At 31.4% G+C, this 23,607-nt stretch overlaps 1 protein-coding gene across 1 annotated transcript; it reads right to left on the reverse strand.

The window, feature by feature from the left end:
- Positions 1 to 1,303: 1,303 nt before the first annotated feature.
- LOC128168738 (uncharacterized) lies at positions 1,304 to 21,388 on the reverse strand. Its single transcript, XM_052834876.1, has 5 exons — positions 21,236 to 21,388; positions 8,708 to 8,936; positions 5,653 to 5,769; positions 3,841 to 3,940; positions 1,304 to 2,108 (listed from the first exon to the last, which is right to left on the reverse strand). Exons 1-5 carry the CDS (start codon positions 21,305 to 21,307, stop codon positions 1,994 to 1,996), a joined length of 633 nt encoding a protein of 210 aa, XP_052690836.1. The 5' UTR covers positions 21,308 to 21,388; the 3' UTR covers positions 1,304 to 1,993.
- Between the last annotated feature and the right edge of the window lie 2,219 nt (positions 21,389 to 23,607).

The raw sequence follows: 23,607 nt of genomic DNA on the forward strand, positions 1-23,607 counted from the left end.
TGTTCTTACACTGTTCTAGAATTGTTGTTCATTTTATAATTACAAATGATAGAATATTTTTGGGCCAGCCCTCTAGATCCTTAATAAAGACAAACATTGGTGTTTTGATTAATGGAATCGATTAGAATCATCAATACAGATATTTTCTCTTCTACAATGCTTAACAAAATATGTCTCCTTCTCTAGATATATTGTGTCAAAATTTTAGATCTTTGGCTCCTAAAAACCCTTAATTACGTAATAAATGGGAGTGGCAATGATTATTTAATGGATATTGTAGCGATCAACAACTTTCCTACTATACTACATTACAAAACCTGTATCGTTTTCAAGTTATCTTTAATATACTTTACGACAGTCTTGGCCCCTAAATAAAGGGGCCAGCCCCTTTTTCTTGAGTTCATTCGAAAGGTCTCACACGTAATAACATTTTTTGTTCTTACACCCATCTAGAATTGTAATTCATTTTTTAGATACAAATGATTGAATATTTTAGGGGCCAGCCCTCTAGATCCTTAATGGAGACAAACATTGGTGTTTTGATTAATGGATTCGATTTTTTTTAGATATATTGCGTCAAAGTTTCAGTACTTTGGCCCCTAAAACTCCCTTATTACGTAATAAATGGGCGTGGCAATGATTGTTTTCAGATAGATATTGTAACGATTAGCAACTTTGCTTCTATAATGCATTTCAAAATCTTAATCGTTTTTAAGTTATCTGTAGCATAGTTTACGAGTGTCTTGGCCCCTAAAAAAGGGGCCAGCCCCTTTTTCTTGATTTTGTTAGAAAAAACATTACTTTATGTACCAATTTTGTTATATATGTTTTAACAAAATATCAACTGATAAAAAAGATGCAGATCAAAACCCTTGATAAATTTGAATCAAAAATCGTACCGAATTTTCGTGCCTAGGCGAGCTCCAAAAAACGGCGCCATTGGTGTAAAGCAATATAATAGTGCACAACTTCAAACTATAGACTACCTATTCTAAAAGTTTCATAGTCATATCTCTGATAGTTTCTGAGATCAACTCTGCACAAAATAGGTCGTAAAAATGTACAAAATGGCCGATAAATCGATACCAGAACTGACGACAACAAAAATTTCAAAAACATATTAAATTCAAATAACATCTCATCATCTGTGAAAAAAATGGTTGAAATCAGTCCGATAGTTTTTGACAAATCGCATGCACAAAATTTGAAAAAAAAAATAATAATTAAAAGAAACAGTACGAAAACAATAAAGTCTTCCGTTGAAAACGGAAGACCTTAAAAAGAAAACCATAACAATAAAAAAAATAAAAATAAATCCTGAAACGTACTATAAGATCTTAATTCAACATGAAGCAAATTATACACTCGCATATGACGTGTGTCAAACATTCTTCGGAATCACGTATTTCAATGAATGATAATTATTATTGAGTAATTGTTACGCATTGCCAATCAAATAAGAAAATTATTCAAATGACGACATTTGCAAACAAAATAAGCAATATTTACAGCAAGCATATATATGATACATTCCTTACAAAATGTCAAAAAATTGAAAAAACTTAAAAGAGCGATTTATATCGTTGTATACCTTTTGCTAATTTGATACATGCAATAATTTTTATAAAAAAAATAAGAGTAGAGATATGAGTAGCATATTTTTCAACTGTGTCTTGAAACTAGATCTTTATGATTTATAATGGTTTGATGATTTTTTTTATTTTCAGGGGAAAAGTTTATGAAATTAAAATTATCATTATTTATGAATAGCTATGTTAAGGTAAATGCCTTTCTCAAGTTTATGGTAATTTTGTTTTATTCATTTATATTTTGAATTTAGAACATAGACTATTTAAATGTTATTTGTTATAATTCCAATAATTACTAAACAGAACCTCATACATGTAGCTGTTTAAAACTTCCACATAAATGACCGACCACACTCTTGTGGCGATTAATAATTTATCTTAACACGACAAAGTTACCTTTTCTTCTAATTAACCATTAATACAGCATTACTATCCCAAATCGCAAAAATAGCTGTGATGCATAAACCAATTGCCACGTACATGCCTTCTGCTGACGTTTGACGTTTTCCATCTGATTCCCTAGAAAAAAAAGTGGGAAACAATGATTGTGTCATGAAATGATTGAACAGTAGCACAGGAGACTCTGTGGACATGGTGATACTTACTTAGATTGAGTCTTTATTTAAATACTTGTGTATAATGCGCAACTTAAAAATTCTGATTACAGTTTGAATGGGAATGGTAGGTAAATTTACATATCAAATATGCACAGGTTTCTGAGTTTGAAGTTTTTTTCTGATAATAAAAGTCTCTTATACTATAATTCATGCATGAGACCATGTGCATGTCTATTGCTTACTTTACCATGAATTGAATTAAATACTTGACAATGTATAATGCGCAAGTTAAAAACTCTAATCATATTTTGACTGTGAATGCTAGTTAAATTTTGATATCAAATATATGCACAGGCGTCTGAGTTTTGAAGTCTTTTAACGATGAAATTTCCTATACTATAAATTATGCAATAACCGATCGTCACGGGTGAGATTAATATTTTAATTTTTTTTAGACCGGTGCTTTTTCCCACTAGCCACACATCACCCCCCCCCCCTCCGAAAAGATGGTTATAGAGCAATGTTTCCCTCGAAAAATGACTATCTAGTAGAATTTTCCCCCTGAAAACTAGTTACCTAGTATATAGTGGTAATTCCCCCTTTATGTAACTAGAATACTCATATGGAAAGTCTCTGTAATGTTTATGGCGGACCATTCATTGCAATATTTCACAATATCTTACATGATAGTGAGTACTTATAGCGGAAGTAGTAAATGGTTTTAATTAGCTTTATCATCAGACAGCTCCAATCAAGAATCTACTTCTACAGTTAATAACATAAAGTTCACGTTGGAGGCCTTAGTATTGAGAAAATTATCCAGCTAAGAAATAAAATTCCTGGGGAGTTGTTACCATGACACTAACTATAAACTTCCAACGTTTGTAAGTGTGTACGACGTTTTAACCGAAAAACAAATGTCAAAATTCCAGAACAAAAAAGAACCATTATGAAGACCACGCAGCCTGAAACTATAATTAACTCCGATGCGAGTACGATATGTACATTTAGTAAAACTTTGCTTGCACACTTGCATGCAGAGGTTTATTGATGTACTTAGGCCTGGAAACATCTAGAGATGCATAGATCCTCATCCAGTCAAATATTTAGATATATACATGTACAATACATTGTTGGGCTGTTCGAATTAAATTCAAACCATCGATTTAAAAAAAAGTCCCAATTACAATAAGATGATTTTTTTAAAACTCAAATATGGTATACGTAATTTTTTGAAGCCTTGTTTTGATTTACCTATCTTTGGTTCCATAAACGTAAAAAATATGATCCATTTATGGTTAGGTCATTCAATGATGAAGATATGACGCAATTTTAAATTTTGTTGTTGTTCGGTAGCAATTTAAAAGGAATATACATTTGATTGTATAAAGTATATTGCAAAAACAAAAACAACAACTATTCAAAAATATGAATTATTGTATTGTTAAACAATACAAAAATAAAAGTTATAAACTATAAGTTGATAATTTTTTTGAGAAAGGTGTTTACACCAATGATGATCAATGACAATAATGCGATAAGGAATTCAAGCAACACAGATATGATATGTGAAATGTATTTAGGAGTTTTAGAATTATAATATTGATATACTATCAAGTGAGACTCCTTTTACATGTACATGAAATAATCTAAATGTTCAATATAAATAGTAGCAAAATAACTTAAATCCATACCCATTTTGAGTGGAATTTATTTTTGAAAAAGTATCAGTCTTATTTGTTGTTGGTTCTTCTTTCCTTCTGTTTTCTTTCGCCATCTCGTAGCAAACATGATCTATTGCAGGGAAAAAATATTCTGTTACAAATAAGCGTGTTTTTTTTTTTCACATTATTTGTTCAAAAATAAAAATAAACTATGTAAAATAGTTTATGCATGTCTTTTATGTGTAGATTTATGTTCTCCTCAGTGTATATCTAAACAGATATGAACAAACATATTAATATCAAACTGGTTTAGAAAGAAGTTTATTGATTTCATGATGACGACTGATTGTAACTAGCATTGTTGTTTGGGTAAATACTATATGTTTAATGGACAAACACTAATATAAAAAAGGTCTTTTGAACCTTTTGGAGCCGTCAATGGGTATTTCATCGTTGGGAACCTTAGGGCAGTAGTTGCTACATAATTGATTATAAGACAGTGTCGGTTGAAACGAGTATACACAAAGAAAGAAGGGGAAGAAAGACACAATGCCTTTTTAAAAATCCTCCTACCTCCAGATAAACTTATTTTGTTTTAAGGTAAATCCGTACCTATAAAATTATGGGTTCAAAGTTAAAAAACTTAACTTTTTTTAACTTATTGGACTTGAATTTCATCAAAAAATAAATAAAATATATATGTATCCATACTATTTAAGATGTAAGGTAATAAAAACCAAAGGCTGAAATTATCATCTGAAAATCACACTTTTTCTTGTTTAAAAATTAAATAATAGTGGATGGATACTTGTTTATCTATCTAAATTTTATTGTTAACTATGCCAGAAAACTAAAATTAATTTAAAAAAAAAAGAAAAAATTGTTTACATTAGAAAAATAATAGCATTTAGATATATCACTTAGAGAAAAATAGAAAAGAGTTATTTCCCTTTGTCATTATTGAATTATGTCGAATATAAGGATGAAAAACGATTATTAAATATCTCCAAGTAAAACAATGATTTGAGTTTTTGATGTGCACCTATAATCACGTAGAAATTACAAATCTACTTGCAAGAATTTTAATGAATTCATGGTTTATGTAAAATGTATGACGTCACAGGAGGGTGGATTTACTTTAAACTGAGGATTTATTATTTTTTTAAATGGTCTGTCAGTCTGAAAAGGTTTTACCTGAAATTCATTGCTACATTTATAAATTTATACCTATTTATACCAAAGAATGACACTTTTCAAAACATGTCTTGTATGTCTTTGGAGATTAAATACTTGGAATTAATAAGCATTTAAACTAAAGGAAGAAGCATACATTCCATTACAGAACACATAACAAGATTTTAACCATTTCATCCCGATATTTACGAGAGTAAATATGAAATGTAATTGGAATGAAAAACTATTGCAGTGCTTTTTTTGTTCCGTGCTTTTTTTTTTGTTTTTTGTTTTTTTGCTTTTCTATACTTGCAAAAGGGTTCGCCCCATCTTAAGTTCGCCTAAACACTGTTGGAAATATATACTATTACAAAAACCCACTGTCACAGCTAATAGAGAATGTTTTGAATAAGTCCAGTTCTAAATATGTCCACTGATAACAAGGGCGAAATTGAAAAGTAACCAAGGATGACAATTTCCCAGTAAAAGTAAATTTATTTGCGATGACTTGATATCAAAGTTTTAATATATATAACGCTGTGAAAAATCATTATACCTGTGCCAAGGTGGAGTTTGTGAACTCGGGTAGCATGCAGGTTCAGTGTTATGTGTGTAAGTGTTATGTTATAGTGATGTTTGAGTGATATATATCCTAAAACAAAAACTTACATTTGTATGCAGTGGTTGAATTATATCCAGTTGGACATGGTGTTGAACCAGTGTTAGAACAGTTTATTTTATTCTGTTGTATCCTGTTTCCACTTAAACTATACTCAGTGCAGGCACCTGTAAATAATTGTTAAATTGATATATTACATACCATTCTATGATGCATACCTTTTATAACTTACAATACTAAAAAAAACAAATTAAGCAAAGCTTGAAGATAATGTCGATTCTGTGTGCATATTCCTAAACATTAATTTTAATTGTTACAACACTGAGTACACAAGTAAATGATGCCCCCCCCCCCAAAAAAAAAAGGGAGGGGGATGAATTGGCAACATCAACGCTACAATACTGCACAATGTACATGTAGTACATGTATCTTCTTGGCGTTGCATTTAATTACAATTTTAAGAATCAGCAATATGTCAAAATACCTGCATGTAAGTAAAACCATTTTTTTTTTAATTTTAGTTTTTGTGAATAATTAAAATGTTTTCCTCTGTAAAATTGGTTCCCCGCTGTGGTCCCAACCTACTCCGCAAGATTTGACCGCATTTGAATCTACAATATCTGAGTTTTCTTTTGCCAAAACTAAAGCTTTTCTAGGTTTTGTAGAAGAAGGGTTCTAAAATTGTCTATATACATTCCTATGTAAATTGTGTCCCCCATGTGTCACCCCATCCTACCCCCGAGGAATATGATTTGAACAAATTAAACCCTACCTGAGAATGCTTTCCACACAAGTTTCAGCTTTTCTGGCTGATTGGTTCAGGGAAGAGGATTTAGAAAGATTTACCCAATATAATTCTATGTAAAAAAAAATCGACCTCCTATTGTTGGCCCCATCCTACCCTCGGCGCTCATGATTTGGAATACAAGAGGCCCATGGGCAACATCGCTTACCTGAGGAACAATAGGTATGATAAAATCAGCTTAATGGAGTCACGATACAAACTATCTGGACAATGTACAATAATACATGTAGATCCTGTATAAATAAAATCCATTTTCCCCCTGGATATTCTTATGTTTATAATCATTAGTCCCTTTTCTAACAAAATGATTTTATAGTCATTTGACACGTTGAGTATTGCAGTTCTCAAAAACATCCTTAACAATTGTTTATATATGGGATATAAACCTACAATAAACTCTGAACCTTCTTGTGAGGCTGAAGAATTGTCATACGGGGCCAAAGTCTTAACAATTATAAAAATCATCTGGCTGATTAGTTTCTAAGAAGAAGTTTTTTTTAAAGATTTACTCTACATATTCCTATGTAAAACTTTGTTGCCACACCCTACTACCGGGGGTGTCATGATTTTCGCAACTTTGAATCTACACTACCTGATGATGCTTCCACACAAGTTTCAGCTTACCTGGCTGATTAATTTCTGAAAACAAGATGGCTAAATTGTTTCTGAGAAGATGGTTTTTAAAGATTTACTCTATATATTCCTATGTTAAACATTGACACCTCATTGACACCCCCCCCCCCCCCCCCGATTTGTGGCCCCACCTTGACCCTTGGGATCATTTTTTTCACAATTTTGAATCTTAACTACCTGAAGTTGCTTCCACGCAAGTTTAAGCTTTCCTGGCTGATTAGTTTCTCAAAAGAAGATTTTTAAATATTTACTCTATATATTCCTATGTAAAACTTTGACCGCCCACTATGGTCCCCCGGGTTCATGATTTTCACAGCTGTCAATCTACATTACCTGAGAATGCTTCCACACAAGTTTCAGCTTTCCTGGTTGATTAGTTTTTTGAGAAGAAGATTTTTAAAAGATGATTTCTATACATTCCTTTGTTAAACTTTGACCCCGAATGTTGGCCCCATCCTACCCCTGGGGATCACGATTTTCACAACGTTGAATCTACACTACCTGATGATGCTTCCCACAAGTCTCAGCTTTCCTGGCTGATTAGTTTCTGAGAAGAAGATTTTTAAAGATTTACTCTATTTGTTCCTATGTTAAACTTTGACCCCCCCATTGTGGCCTTAACCTACCCCTGGAGATCATGATTTTCACAACTGTTAATTTACACTATCTGAGGATGCTTCCACACAAGTTTAAGCTTTCCTGGCTGATTAGTTTCTGAGAAGAAGAGTTTTAAAGATTTACTTCATATATTCCCATCTTAAACTTTTACCCCCCATTGTGGTCCCACCCTACCCCTGGGGATCATGATTTTCACAACTTTGATTTACACTACATGAAGATGCTTCCCACACAAGTTTCAGCTTCCCTTGTCTTATGGTTCGTGAAAAGAAGATTTAGGCTAAGGATGCTTTGTGTCAAGTTTGGTTGAAATTGGCATAATGGTTTTGGGAAGTTGTTGAAAATGTGAACAGTTTACAGACAGAGACAGACAGACGGACAAACAACCAGACGGACGACAGACACAATGTGATCAGAATAACTCACTTGAGCTTTCAGCTCAGGTGAGCTAAAAACTAAATTTTCTTTACACGATGATACTTCTTTCGAAGTTTTAGCTTTATTGGCCGATTAGTTTCGGAAAAGAAGATTTTTTAAAGATTTACTCAATTTATTCCTTTGTATAAATTCGACCCCTATTGTGGCCCCATCGTACCCCTGGGGATCATGAATTTTTACAATTTTGATTCTTCCTTACCTAGAGGATGCTTCCACATAAGATTCAGCTTTCCTTGACAAATTGTTATTGATACGAAAATTTCTGAACATTTCCCAACCATTTTCAATAATTTCTAATTTTCTCCATTTCAAAATGGGTACTTTATGCTAAGTTTGGGTAGAATTTACCCAGTGGTTCTAATGAAGATGTTAAGAATGTGAAACGTTTACAGACAGTTTGACGGACAGACAGTCGGACGACAGACAAAATGTGATCAGAAAAGCTTCCTTGAGCTTTCAACTCAGGCGAGCTAAAAAGTTATTTATATAATGAGATAAAGATTATCATGATATCATATAATTCTTTAATAGGCGCATAGTTCTACTGTCTGGTTCTCAAATGAGAAAAATGGGTTGTATTATATATAGCGTCTAAAATAATCAAATCCTACCTAATACTATGATTTTGCTATAGGCGCAAACTTCTAGTGTCTGATTGGCAAATGAATTGATGACACAGTGGTACACAAGTCTCTGAGGTTCATCACATTGACTGGCGTAAGCTGCACAGTTCTTTCTCGCTGCAGCCTCCTTCCATTTCTCCTCACTGTCAGGACAGTCATCAACAACTTCAACGGTTTGTCTTGATACAGGACAGGCATCATTTCTAGCTGTTGATAGCTAAGTAGAAAATATGACGAATATTTGTCTTGTAAATAAATGAAACATGGATCAAATCAAAATCTGGAATTCATAAACTGTTAAACACAAGTAAGGCAGTTCATACGCCAGTGTAAAATGAAACCAAGAAAAAAAAATAAGGGTAAACAAAAAATTCATCCACAGGTACTAGAGCAACTACACTGATGATTCATTAGTTTAAACATTCACGAGAAGGGGGATGACAAATCTTTTTCTTTTTTTTATTAAACCGACATACATGTATTTGGTGATAGGACATATTTTCCCTGATGGCAACAACACTTTGATAATTACCAAACATTTTGCCCTAATTGAAAGATTTTTATTTCGATCAGTTTTATTGACAAGGAAAGTAAAGAAAAAAGGCATATTTCATATTTTAAATCTTACTCTCTCTCTCTCTCTCTCTCTCTCTCTCTCTCTCTCTCTCTCTCTCTCTCTCTCTCTATATATATATATATATGCCTTCCCCTCTTTCTCTCCATCTTTCTCATTAAAAAGATGATTTTCAAATTAGATTTGATTCCAACCTCATTGTCTCAGGCAAAATGGCGAAAAAAATTCATATTTGAAAAAAATATCAATCCTTTTGTCTGTTTGTCTGTCTGTCTGTCAGTTTGTCTCTCTCTCTTTCTCTCTCTCTTTCTCTCTCTCAAAACAGTGTTATATGAAATCTAATTCAATTGGGTTTAAATTTCACTCGTGTCATCTGGTTACGGTATATTCTGATATTTTCTGTTGAATTCTACTAATTTAAAGAAAAAGTTGTTATCTCATCATTGTGCTGTTAAGTTATTTCATTTGAATCAACTACATTTATGTTTTAATGTGAATGGACACAATATTTCTTAACCAAATATGAAGTTTATTTAGACTTATAGGAAACAAAAACAGTTATGAAAATAACGATATGAACTGCATACTTAACAGACAAGAATATATTTTCATTGTTGAATACCTTTTCCCAATGTTACTCCTCAGTTCTGACCTAATAGTAATGGAGACAATGATTTTGTAAACTGAGAGGTATCGACATTTGCTTAGAGACATGTAATTCTAACCTCTAATAAATTGTTTTAAATGTGAAGTTGTAAAACAGAAAGTATTAAGTACTGTATAATCGTTTTAATCTAATTTATCTCGATTTATTAATGACGACAAAAACAAAAGGGAACCATTCGCTTTGAAGAACATTTTCACAATGAAAGATAAGACAAATATTGTAGAAAAATATCCCTTTGCAACAAAGAATTTTTTTTTTTACAAAGTTAACGGGTATGTAATTCTATGTAAATACAGCTAATGCCTATGACACACACATCTTCCTGAAAACATAATTAAAATGCAGGCTTATGTATATGAAGCTGATAAGAAGTTTTAACTAAATCATTTTCCAAGTAAAGTTTATTCTTCTTCATATGGATGAATGAAATTACCTCCAAATTGAGAAATATCCAAATAATCACTAAAAACATGCACTTTTTTAAAAACCACGTTCTGATGTCAGCCATTTGGGGCAACCTTGACAATCGCAACCTCTCGGGCCTTTGCAGTAGAGTTCGGGAAGAACACTGAATGTATTAATATTACCGAATGAAATACAAAATAGAGTCGCTTCCTATTAAATTTGTGTCAGCTAGAAGCCTGCCTATCGCTTTCTTTTGGTATATGTTAGGGTAAATCATAGACTTTAATAAAGCTTACATCTTAAAAGAAACTTAACACTTCGATATTTTAAATGCAAATAAATATATATAATTACACATATCTTAAACATATTATACAGAAGACACTATGAGATCAAACCAATTTAAAATCTAGTCATCAACAGGGCTCAGAAGGTTAAAAAAATGTTTGCATTGTACATGTAAACATTTTACAATCAAACGGTCCGGTGCAATTATGTCAGTTCTTGCTCCGTGTTTTGTGTTTTCTTTATTACTACGTGTATAATATTATTCATTTCTACTCCAAATCTTTCAAACTAAAAGGGAAATACTCTCTAGGACTATAATGGTTCCTTTTATAATTAGTGTATTTGTAAGAAAGCTAACATTCAAATTAAGGACAAAGACGGAATTTCTCAATATTCCTCATTATAGCATGCAAAATTCAATTGAATACATATAAATAAAGCCATTGCATCTATTTTTAATTGACTTGTTATCTAAATAGAAAAAAAAATATCGAATGAAATATAACCTTCACATTTTTAGTAATTAATGCGAGATAAGGCGAGTTTGAACTTAAATAAAATAAGATCAATGTCATTGTTTAGGGGACATGCATTCATGGAACTTTGTTAACTATATCTATTTCATAATGATTAGATATGAAGTAGGGTAGTTGAATTGGGATGACAAATGACATGTTTGGTATACTGTCAAACGTAAATAGTTCAAATCGTTGTAAAAATCAATACGATGCTTTATAAAGCACGTGTTATTAATCTATTTATTCTTTTGCACCAATTTTATGAAGAAAATGCATCGTTAGGTAACACACTTTTTTAAAAAACATCTTTACATATACATAAATGGATACGATCATTCTTTCTTTCAAATTACATTTAAGTTAGAAGTGCACTTAACATTGTGAAGAATCTTAACATAGTTATCTTTCTCATGATATTTATTTTTAGCAAAACGAATCGAAGTTTTAAAAATAGTAGCACAGAGTGTGGTGATATCAATTATTGTTCTGTGTGTGTAATGAATGATATATCATGAACAATTAAAGCTAGTTTAATTTCAGTTTATTGGGTGTGTCAGAAAGTGAAATGAGCGGAAAGGTAACACTCTTTTTATTTTGTAAATCTCACTATATTAATGTTATTTCTTTTACATAATTTTTTCAAATATTCTCTAAATGCTGCCACTTTTTCACCAATATATTCTTTCAGTCGTATAGTAATCAAACTTGCTTTTAGATTATCAGCATCTTAATTAGCAATCTGTATTCTATTTTATTAACATGTAATAAATCTATCCAGCAACTCAATCATAAAAAAAGTGATGTTTAAAAATTGAAGAGTTCTGAGTTCTGCATCTAGCATACAACTTGACAAATTAAAGTATCTTCAAGTAATTTAATTCAATTGGATTTAATTTAATTTTAGTGTAACTTCAAACTTTAGTTGTCCATTAGATATACTTAAGCTTATATTTCTTACCATCAAAGGATTAACTATCTAAGTTTATTTCTTCAACAAGGCATGAATGTTTAAGAATAGCTACGGTATAATAGAATATGGTATTCATATTTACATGTATATCACATAATACGCATTTTAAAGTAAACTAATTTTTGTCAATATCTTTTAAAACATCTAACATTTCAGCTCACTCTACATTAGCAATGTAAACAGTCTTGACAGAGTTATCTCTCTTTTACTGTATACCTCATCAACATGATATAAAGTTGGGAAAAAAATAAACCAAACCGTTGAATGTTATTTTTTTTAAAAAACTTAGCCTTTGTTTACTGAGTTTAGAAAAGTGTTTGTTAAGCTATAGAGTGACGTAACAAAAATTGATATTTAATGATGACAATGTTGAAAAATAATAGGGAATATTCGAACTAGAATATTTTAAAACAATACTCTGATAAGTTAATGCTGTATATCTATTTTGTGCCATTGTAATTCATAAACTGCATTTATTCTTTAAAAGAGTTCAATTTTTCGTAATGTTTCAGAATTAAGAAAATTTCAATTATAATGTACAATTTTTAGGGATTTTTAAAATTGAAAAAAAATATTTAGTGGCAATTATTGCAAAAAGTATGTCAGTGTTTAACTTTTTTGGAAATGAAAAATAACACTATTGGTTATCGTCAGTGGATTTTTTTTTTTAATTCTAATTAAACGTCATACTTAATAGAAACCTTATTTGTCAAACCAAAAATGTTATGTTTAACGTACCCAGGAATGTTTTTAAAGAATGTTTTTCCGGATCAGAAATATTAATATTTTATATTCAAAAATCATCTCGTATAAAGTCTTAGTAACAAATTAAAATCACCATTTTGATTCAAGCATTTCGTTGGTGATCATAATTTGAACACACTTGGATCTACATTACATGATGATGCTTTCTCAATAGGGCAATTTTGTCTGGTTAAAAGGTGAAATGGTTTTAAAAAAGTATCAGAGATATGTTTCTTTATATTCCTTTGTAAAAAAAGACTTTTATTGTGACCCTGCCAAAACTGTGGAGGTCATAAATTGAAAAGAATTAATTTTGCACTAATTAGAGTTTTTTTAAAATATAGTTTCAACTTTTATGGTCTAATGGCTTTAAAAAAAATGCTAACATTATTTTTTTTAATTTCGCAAGTATCTTCTATAAGATGTCGTGGTTCCATTGTCTAATAACCTTTAATCCACAAAAGCGTATATGCTTTGTTCCAAGTTTGGTCTGAATTTGCCTGCATGGTGGTTTATGAGAAGAAGATGAATATGTATTATGTTTACAAACGGACATGTGGGCGTAGAAAAGGACAGACGGGTGGGAAAAGGACTGCCTTTTTTAAAATTTATATTGTACATGTAGCGCTGCTTACTTAGTGCGCACACTGAACAAGAATGTCATTCATACAGAAAGTATAACGTCTGCACCATAGTATGCACGTCTTCAAGTATCTATATAACTTTATACTGAAAAGACGATAATTAATCCAGGTAACAAGGGGTTATAATTGTTTATCAGATCCTTCAAAGGAACACTCTTTCATAAGTCAATGCCGTCTCTGCACACTATACTGAAGTGGTTTGTGATGTGCAATGATATAACAGTACGAAAACAGAGCACAGTTTACAATCTAACAATTATCTTTCGTTAGATATTTCTTGGCAGCGGTACAGTGATTGTGTCACAGAACATTGCAGATTTCACGCAGTCCTCCACGTATTTTTTATTTTTTTTTTTTACAAATTACAGAACACGGTCATTTGTTTAAATGCATGTAATGAAATAAGCGGTTTATCGGTATAAGTATATCTTGATTTGTGTCACTGTTGAGTCAAAATTATTCACGTTTGTAATAATATTGCCCTCTATGAAATACAAAGAAAATCAAGCACTGTCTAAAACATGAATGCTTAATATAAATTATAAAAAATCCGAATTAATCTAAAGCTATTTTTTTACTTAGCGAGCAGTTAAAGACCGTACAGGGGATATCAGAGGCATGCACAGGGGTACATGTACACAGTAGCTTACAGGGGATGACAGTGGCGTACAGGGGGTGGCAGGGGCTTACAGTGGCACACAGGGGTTGTGTACAGAGGTGCACAGGGGATGACAGGGTTTACGGGGGCTCTGTACAGTGGCACACAGGGGGTGTACAGGGGATGTCAGTGAAAGCACAGGGGGTGACAGGGGAAGACAGGGGATTTTCATACTGACAGGGGTGTTTAGAGCCAGTAGTGTTTCTTCCTTTTTCCTCTTTGAAACTTTTTGAATATCATGTAACTTGTTTGAGTGAATGAAAAACATAAATGCAGTCAAGCATGGATAGTGCACTCACCCTTATAGGAGTGTGTATGGATAAAAATTGAAAACTATCATGACGGTTGTCAGAGATGAATAATACGTATATCTGATTCCATGTCAGTTTCAGGGTATGTAGTGCTACTTTAAAATTCATTACTGAACTAAAAATGAATATGAAAACACAATGTCACGTGAACAAGTGTTGACCTCTCTTGGATGTATACCTAAGATGAGTTAAACAAGAAATGAAATAAATATAATGCAGCCAAAAAGTACGGCATTAACTATAACAAATAAACACCTATACTATTTGACTTGTTTTAAATTCAATATAATAAGACGATGATTTTTAAGCATTTAGATACGTTAAATGTACTTTCAATGTGTAAACCGAGTTGAAAATGGCAATTTTAACTGCTTAAAATAACCTGATCTTGATTCAATATTCTAATGATATTTGGTATAATAGTTAGATGTCGAAGAACAGTTATTCTAAGTGAATTAGCGATGCTGCAGTTATAATATATAATGCCTAATGTGGAGTCAATTAGCAAAGGTAATTAAAAAGATAGGGTGACTGTGTAATTTTCATTCATATAACCAGTGGAGCATAAAATATTACATTCATATCTACAGCAGAGCATAAACTATGTCAAGACATAAGAAACCCGTACCTAATAGAAGTTAATAGGTTAAACAGCAAAAGATACTTAATTCTTAAACTATCAGATTTAGGTAGTGTTTAAAAAGAAGTCAACCTCAACTTTCCCAATGTATTTATAATGTTTTAAGTTTCAATTAATTAAGTACACCTGATCATTCATTATAAATTATTAAACTGATGTGCTAAGATTTAAATCACACAATTTGAACCCATCTTTAGAAACTACTGTGAATAATAAAATTACTGAAGTATTCCCGGGAATTGATTTTATCGATTATGATTTATCTTAAAATCATCGTATGTTAATTTGCTCGGCAAGTAGTTTATAATCTGTATTTGAAGTACGCACATTTTTATAATGTGAATTCTCAGACTTTCCCGTCAATAATTTCGAGAAAACCTTTAATGAATCATGTTGTGCAATATTTAAAAGTAGAATTGATTTCATCACATTATATGTATTGGTATTCGAAATATTTCAAAATTGTTTGGATCCAACCAATACTGAACTCTAGTCTCGTTCAATCAGATGCTCGCCTGTCTTCGTTAATCTCCGACAAGTACATGTAAGAGATACCAGGTCACTTGTTAGCTTGATGATGCGACCTCTAAATATAGACTGACTCTCTGCTTGTCGGAGATGTACGGAGACAGACAATGGTTTAACGAGACTATATTGAACTATGGAGTAGCAATATACATGACTACAAAAAACTTCTAAATTGTTCGTTCTATTTAAATCTGACTATTTCCAAGGTATTTATAAATAAGTTCCCTTTAAAAAAAATCGTTACAGCGTACATTACATCGAATTCATCGATTATTTTCAAGAACTAAGTCTTGTCAGCAGTGTTGATTTGTGCTTAGGTCCAAACACTGTTTCAGTTTCGGTTTGCCAGAGTAACTGCATATGGGAGATTAAAATCAACTCCCAAAAAGTCATCATAAATCAGCTCATACAATACATGAATGTGCAGTAATGTAAAGATTTTTTACATTCAAAACACAGTTGTATGTTGTATGCCATATAAGATTGTGTCAACAAAAACAGATTATTTCTGTTGCAGATACAAACGTAAGACGAGCAACAAAGGGTCAGTTAATTTCTATTTGAAATTAGATAGGTAAAATCAGAAACATGGAAGTGGAATAATGTATTTAATTAATAGAATGCTCTTTTGGTTATCCATGCCGAATATGATAGCAACGACATTGCAGAAAAATGCTTGCATGAATCATCAGTGCAAGCATTTTATTGTTACATTTTCTTTGAACAAATTGATAAATTGATCATGAAAAGTAAGAAAAAGTTGATTTTATATTGTGTAACCATTAGATTTCGTGGTGGTTCAAATTTCGTGGGTACCTCGTATCCGTGAATTAACACCCTCCACGAATAAATAAATTTTGGTTATAAAACCATACATGTACTTCCTTTTGTATGAAGAATATCAGACAAAAAATAACATCCTTGTACAACTTCTTCGAAGCAATCTAGAAAAATTGGCCCCCAGGTTTAATTAATGCATAATATTGTTAATATACAAAGGTACTGGTACGTTATATAATGATACATAAGTCAAAGGTTAATATACTCCCTTTGGGAAGGGTACAATAACAAAATGAAATGTCTTATATATAGAAAGACATCTTAATATGCTGTTTTGAAATCTAGTACATAAGCCTTCAGCTACCTGTAGAAATGTAATAAAGGTAGTCCCTATTGCATACGATTATTGTTTTCGTTTTTCCGTCTTAAACATAAAGACATTGGCTAATTAGTTCAAAGGAAGGGCATACATGTAGGTCAAGGTATTTTAACAATCATGTACTTGTTCTCAAAAACGTTTTAAACATGCTAATGAAAAAAACCTTATAATTGATAAATTTTGGGTTCTTTATGTATCCATAAATTCTTACAATACAGATTTCATCTGCAAACTTCTACCCAAACCGATGGACTAAAACAATTGCCATGCATTGCCTTTATTTATTAAGTCATACATAGAATTTATACGATGTTGAATACAAAATGCAGGAAGGATGTTGAATACAAAATGCAGGATAAACTATCTAGAAAACAAGATATTTAACACACTATCGATTCGTTCCAGCATGTATCAACCAATAACTAATTGTAGATTAGAGTTTGGGTTATTCAATATTTGTACAAAACAAAATCCAAACATTATTTTAGCATATTTTAAAGTTTCATGAGAAAAGTAGTTTATGTAGTTTGCAGTACAAACTATCTATTTTTGAAAACAAATTTGAAATGATATTAAGCGCAGAAATTATGTACATGATATTAAAAGTTGTAGTTTGAAAAAAAAAGGTTTCTAAAGCGTTTTCAGTCTTAGGGGAAAGAGTGGGCAGAACGCTGGTTTATATGTAAACAATAAGTATAGCGACAATGTCGTTGGACTTTGAGAAGCTGCCAGGAATACATTAAATTATTTTTTTTTATCATAACGATTTCAATCGTTTCTTAACTGCTATTTAAGTATGTGTATCGGTTAATACAGTTCTGTGGATTGCTTGCCGATCAAGCAACAAAAGTGCATGTTTGATGATATAACATTGCAGCACATTGTAACATCTTACATTAAACTAAGACTGTTAAGCAAGAGTGCCTGGATTTCAGACTGTTTCGTCCCTTATTGGATATTACCTACAATTGTGGTGTTGTCTTTAAATCGCGTTTGAAAAAGTCTTTCTGTCCAAAGTAATGTCTCCGTGTGAGTAAAATATCTGAATACAGTGAAACATGGATAGTGTTATCGTCTTTATATATGGGGTGTTGTAGCCGATAAGTATAAAGAATCATACTTCTGTGGTGGTAGTTATGGACGTGTAAACACAACTAGGGAAAGACAGGACTATGTGCGGTTTTATGCATTTTTTTGCCCCCGAAATCAAAGTTTTAGAAAGAGCTTTAAAAATAAGGTGAAAGATAGTTAAAATCATATTGGAAATAAAGGTGTACGAGGTTATCACCACAGTGACGTCATAATGTAGAAATGACGTCATGAAGATTGCATTATTTTGATAAATTGATGTTTTGTAGCAAATTATGGGTGTTTTCCGATGGTTTTTCGACTTGGAAACATCGAGCGCAGGCTTGCTCAAGTATCATATTTTAGTATAATGTGTATAACCATCTGAAGAAAAACATGTTAAAATCGCATGTTAGCAGACCTGCGCTCTATACTTCCGAATGCAAAATACGAGGGTCAATCAAAAAATACGAAAAATTTTGTCATAGCTATGTTACTTAACGTCATATCATTACTAAATTTGGCAATAGTTTTAGACAATTTGCAAGAAAAAAAGTTAATAAATTTCTTTATTTCTAAGAATTATTTAGAATTTAATCCTGCAAAAATGAGGTCACGGCGCACGGTCAAAATTTGTGTTATGTCAACAATAAACCATATAATGTTGAAAGTATTATCTCTATAATTTTGGCTTAAAACCATATTAAATTAAAACTTCAAATTTAGTATAGTCATGGTATTCTATGTACCAAATAATGACGGGATATATTGTTTTGTCGAACAGATATTAGTAACTAAAGTCAGATAGTCCTCTTTAGAATTGACTAAAAACATCGACGTCGCCTGACGTCACGGCGCAACGAGAAGTACAAATAAAATGGATTTAAATCAGGAAAAAGCCGATACAACCTGTGAAAATGCTCAATGGTGCAAAAAATAAGTCAACAATTATTTGCAAGTTTATGTTTAACTGTAATAAATTTTGTTGGGGTGGTGGTCATTGTATTTTGAATATGAAACAGTCCGAAAGAGAGTAGAATATCTGTAAATATTTGGTCATAAAATAAGTAACGTCAACCAACGTTCAGGGTTATCCTTACTGTAAACTTAGATATACACGGTTAGAAAATGAAAACATTGAAGAACTAACTTATGATTCTCGAGAAAATGTGTGCAAATAAGATGTTAAGTGGTTCAGTGGCATTTTTAATTGTAAGAAGAAAGGCACAAGAGACTAAGCGTGATATATAGATGGAGTATATCTATAAACTGTGCGTGTTTAATTTTGACGTCATGTTTTGAACGTTACCGTGCGCCGTGGTGACAAAACATGTTGTTTTTAAAAAGGGGTAACAAAAATACCGTTTCATCAAATGGACTAAAACTTCGCATATCAATAACATAAGTGTTGGTGCACAGATTAATCTGTTAAGTATGACTTTCATGAAAAATATACGATAGACAGCCGCATTGTCTTCGTATTTTTTGATTGACCCTCGTATATAGCAAAAATGAAAATATTTCCAGTTGTTTGCAAATTTGCGGGATTTGGGCCATTTAGGTGACGTCATAGATACACAGCGAATGAGCAATGATGACTAAAATCATTATTAAAGTTATAGGCATCCTCTATACAATGATTTGTTAAGATTTTATTTTTATACGATACTATTTTAAAATTGGTTGAAATCGGGGGAAGATATTTGACCATACCACACATAGTCCTTTTCAAGATTGTTATAGGATTTTGAGTTGAATTAGTTCATTTGTTATATTAGTAACTATATGTATGCATGGATATGTACATTTTAAATTCCGTTTACACGTCATTTAAAGATTTCAAAACAAAGACTAATTGGCATTAACTTGGTATGATTGAATTTTTTATTACTACTCGTTCACTGATTAATTTTTATGCATTTGTTAAAAAAGATATATCTACCTGAATTTATGTTAAATGTACTTTTCATTATAAAGTTTTCATGATGTAGTTGAATTGAAATACCACACAATAATGTATTGGTTACTCATAACAGAATTATTTTCCTTTAAGACAATCAGACAAGCGACTTTAGTTATTCAACAGAACCTATACACTCAATTGTTTGATTGGCTTATCATATTTTAACTACAATGTCTTTATCACGCTCATTTTAAAACTGGAAGTTTACCAAAAAATGCAAACAGACATGAACGAGTTATCCTTTGCGTTACTTCTGTTACCAAATGATATTATATGTTGTTTCAACTTTTTGAGATATCATAAATTTATATTATTGGATATCTTTATGTTTCCTGTTTAGGTAAGCATGTGTTTGATAAAATTTAGCTGTGGATAATGAATTAAGACTGGCGTGATTATATAATAATACGGGTTTAATTTCTTTATTCTCTAGTCATTAAAGAAAATCAAAAATTTAAAACGTTTAGACATATTTCATTTTCTTGATCTTTCACCACCCGATAAATCTAGTGTATATCCAATATTTTCTCAAGCAAAATACTATGCATTTTTTTATCATATGATTATGATACATATTTATTCTATGAATCGTTATCCGCTCATTATACTTAGATGATAAATGATAGCCTTGGTGTGGTGTTGCGTTGCTTTGTACATTCTTTCCATGGAAACAAATCCTAGATTAACCCATTTACACTTTTACAAAGTACGGGAGCTGTCGGATAATAACGTTAAATGAAACAAGTTGTGATTTTGGAACAAGTAACCCCATACATTGACTGTCCATAGCACATAACTAAACACCAAAAAACATTAAAAATGTTTACCAAACTCATGGTATTTAGGTGGATTCTCAACTTAAAGCTTTTAGAATGCAAAATTTCTCTCTTCATTTGTAAATGTGTATCAAAAAGTTGTTTTGTATTGTTTTACATGATTAAACTAAATTATATCGGGCTAAGTGCTAAGAGCATTTTGTGTTACATGAAACAAATTGAAATACTCATAATATTCAAAGAATGAATCCCTATACAGTAAAACACGGTTATAACGAAGCGCCAGGGAAGGGCGATTTTGCTTTGTTATAAGCGTAATTCGTTTTATCCGTCAAGTTTACAACATGTAATATAGTCACGGGAATGAAAGTCACTTCGCTGTAAGCGTCAATTCATTATAAGCGTGTTCGCTATAACCGTGTTTTACTGTAATTTGAAACATTGTTTTTCATCCAATATCATAAAATCAATAATTAAATTTTCGTATTTTACGTGCATGTACGTGGTACATTAACATAACCTGATGTATTTGATGATACACCTTTTAAATCTACGAGAAATTTTGATATCATATTAATTAAGCAATTTATATGAAAATGTTACCTTTGCTCCATTGTTATTTAAAGATGGAAAAGAAATTTTGTTAGGGAATCCAGGTAAAAATGCACTAATCATAAGAAAGCCTCCATGATGAAAAGGGGACCGTGCAATCAATAGTAAAAATAATCAGATGTAGACGAGCAGATGTTACCACGCCGTCACTGATCATGTGTGAATTGTTACTAACGACCATTACAGTAGCCCCTTTTCTTACTCTTTTTTATATTCAATATAAACATCCCCATTTTTGGGGTTTCATTAAATAAAACAGTTGTGAATGGTTTCTGTCATTGGTAAAACTGAACACAAGAAGTACACATTTTTAAAGCAGATTGTGAAAATACTATATATATAATTTTAAATTGCCGCATACAATGATTAGTTTACTTCCTTAACTTTAATTTCCATATGGTCTGGTTCGTGCATATTTTTATTAAAGATCATGTGAAAATTTCTTTAAAAACAAATTACATATTGACGTTTTAAAGCATTTTATGTCAATTTTCACAGAAAAAACCCGGATAATATTTGATAAGAATAAAATGCTATACGTACATTGAGTGAAATTATCCATTCTATATAATGGTGTTAATCCATGGGTATATACATGTAACATATCACCTATCACTTCCATCTTCGAGCACACACAACTATTTTCATTAAAATAATTTCATTAACAATGAAATTAGTTTTAGGAGAATCTTCCACCTTTAGAATTACCACATGATACATTATTTTGTTTGTACTATTTCCGAGATCATGAATAAAAGATTCGTATTCAAATGTTTGATACCGAAAGCACAAACACAATTTGGTTTGTTATATGAAGAAACAGACCAAAAATCAAGCGAGAATTAGAAAACATATTGCCGTAATTTTCTCAGCTTCACATAGAATTCACGAGTTCAATTTTGCGTCCAGCTCATTTCCTAAATATCCCAATGAACGGGTATTGATTATATTGATTATTATTTGTTTAAACTTCAATGTTATTTTGCTTGGGAAGCAGTTACTAATCTGTATTTGAATTATGCTCTTTATCTAAAAAAATTACAAACCGTGATTCACATAGGATTTTTTCATAATTTTTGTCAGAAAGGGCCGAAAAATCATATTATAAAAATCATACCTTTTTTATAATACAAATACTTAATTTGAAATTAAGTAAATGTAAAAGCATATTTTTGAAAATGACTACAAATTACTGGTTTTTGACCTATCGTGTTACCGACACGTATAAATATTTTTGGTTTAATAAAAATGATTTTAGTTGGTTAGGATATCCTAACTGAAGTCAATTTTAAGTTACCGTCGAGCTACATTTTAAGACATGTCCTAAGTTTATCTTAGGATAATCCTAACTTGTCTCTTAAGTCTTGTTTTAGGAACACATGTAAATCATATGTTATGAAATTTTCGTGAACATGCCTGAAAATGAGAGTATTTCAACCAATAGCGATGTCTTCGGTCAATGTACTCTCATCAGGTCTATAAAACCATGTATTGACCTCATCGAAAGGCTACACATGTAATGTTTAAAATATATGTATTATTACCCTTGTCATAAATATAAACAATTTCCACCGGGCGTTTATCTACAAATTAAAATCTCATTATCTAAACATTTCTAATGTGTTTTAAGAACTTGTGTTTTTAAGATGTAAACATTTTTCTAGAATGATTTTTTCATATTAATTTTTTATAATCGCAACGGCTTATGCTTATACAGTAGAAATGTTATTGGCATACGTCCTGTCAATACATTGGAAGCCCCTGGTTTCTTTTATGTTCTTCTGAATCATTGATGTTGTGTACATTGTTGCTAAGATACTATCGGTAGACCCATAATAGAAAATGGTAAAACAAGTAAAAAATAAACACTTCGGCATTGCATTGCATTTAATATGAACGGTTCTTACATTGAAAGGCTTTATTGATGATATAGATTTTCCTACCTGACGTGTTTTTAAATGTTATCGTTGTATCGTTTTATGAGTCGGTATAGTTTATTGCTATTTAAACAATTTGCTTTCAACAAATATAGCCAAATTGCACCATCTCAAATTGCAAAAGACCATTAACGATGTGCCCTGTTTCATGTTGCCAATAATCAATGGTTTTTCATTATTGATATGTTCGATGTCCCAGCTGTTGGAGTGCAGATATGTTCTATGTCCCAGCTGTTGGAGTAGAGAGATAACTTATCAAAGATCTCGGGGTTTGTTTTTCAAATAGAATAGAATAGAGTTTATACATTATTTTTTCACTCATTATACACATACAAGGATTGTCCTGAAAATTCATAGGCATGTTGCAATAATTTGATTGATAGAAGGCACTGACTTATGAAACGTGCAACAAAGGGTTAAAAGTAT

Source organism: Crassostrea angulata, unplaced genomic scaffold (genome assembly GCF_025612915.1).
Source record: "Crassostrea angulata isolate pt1a10 unplaced genomic scaffold, ASM2561291v2 HiC_scaffold_45, whole genome shotgun sequence".
Classification (NCBI taxonomy): Eukaryota; Metazoa; Mollusca; class Bivalvia; order Ostreida; family Ostreidae; genus Magallana; species Magallana angulata.

Excerpts from the sequence above, each read along its gene's own strand:
- LOC128168738 (XM_052834876.1), bottom strand. The coding sequence starts at position 21,307 with ATGATTAGTGCATTTTTACCTGGATTCCCTAACAAAATTTCTTTTCCA. Across the intron at positions 8,937-21,235 it reads TAAATAACAATGGAGCAAAG|CTATCAACAGCTAGAAATGA; the intron begins GTAACATTTTCA and ends TTTTCTACTTAG. Across the intron at positions 3,941-5,652 it reads TTCAACCACTGCATACAAAT|ATCATGTTTGCTACGAGATG; the intron begins GTAAGTTTTTGT and ends TCCCTGCAATAG.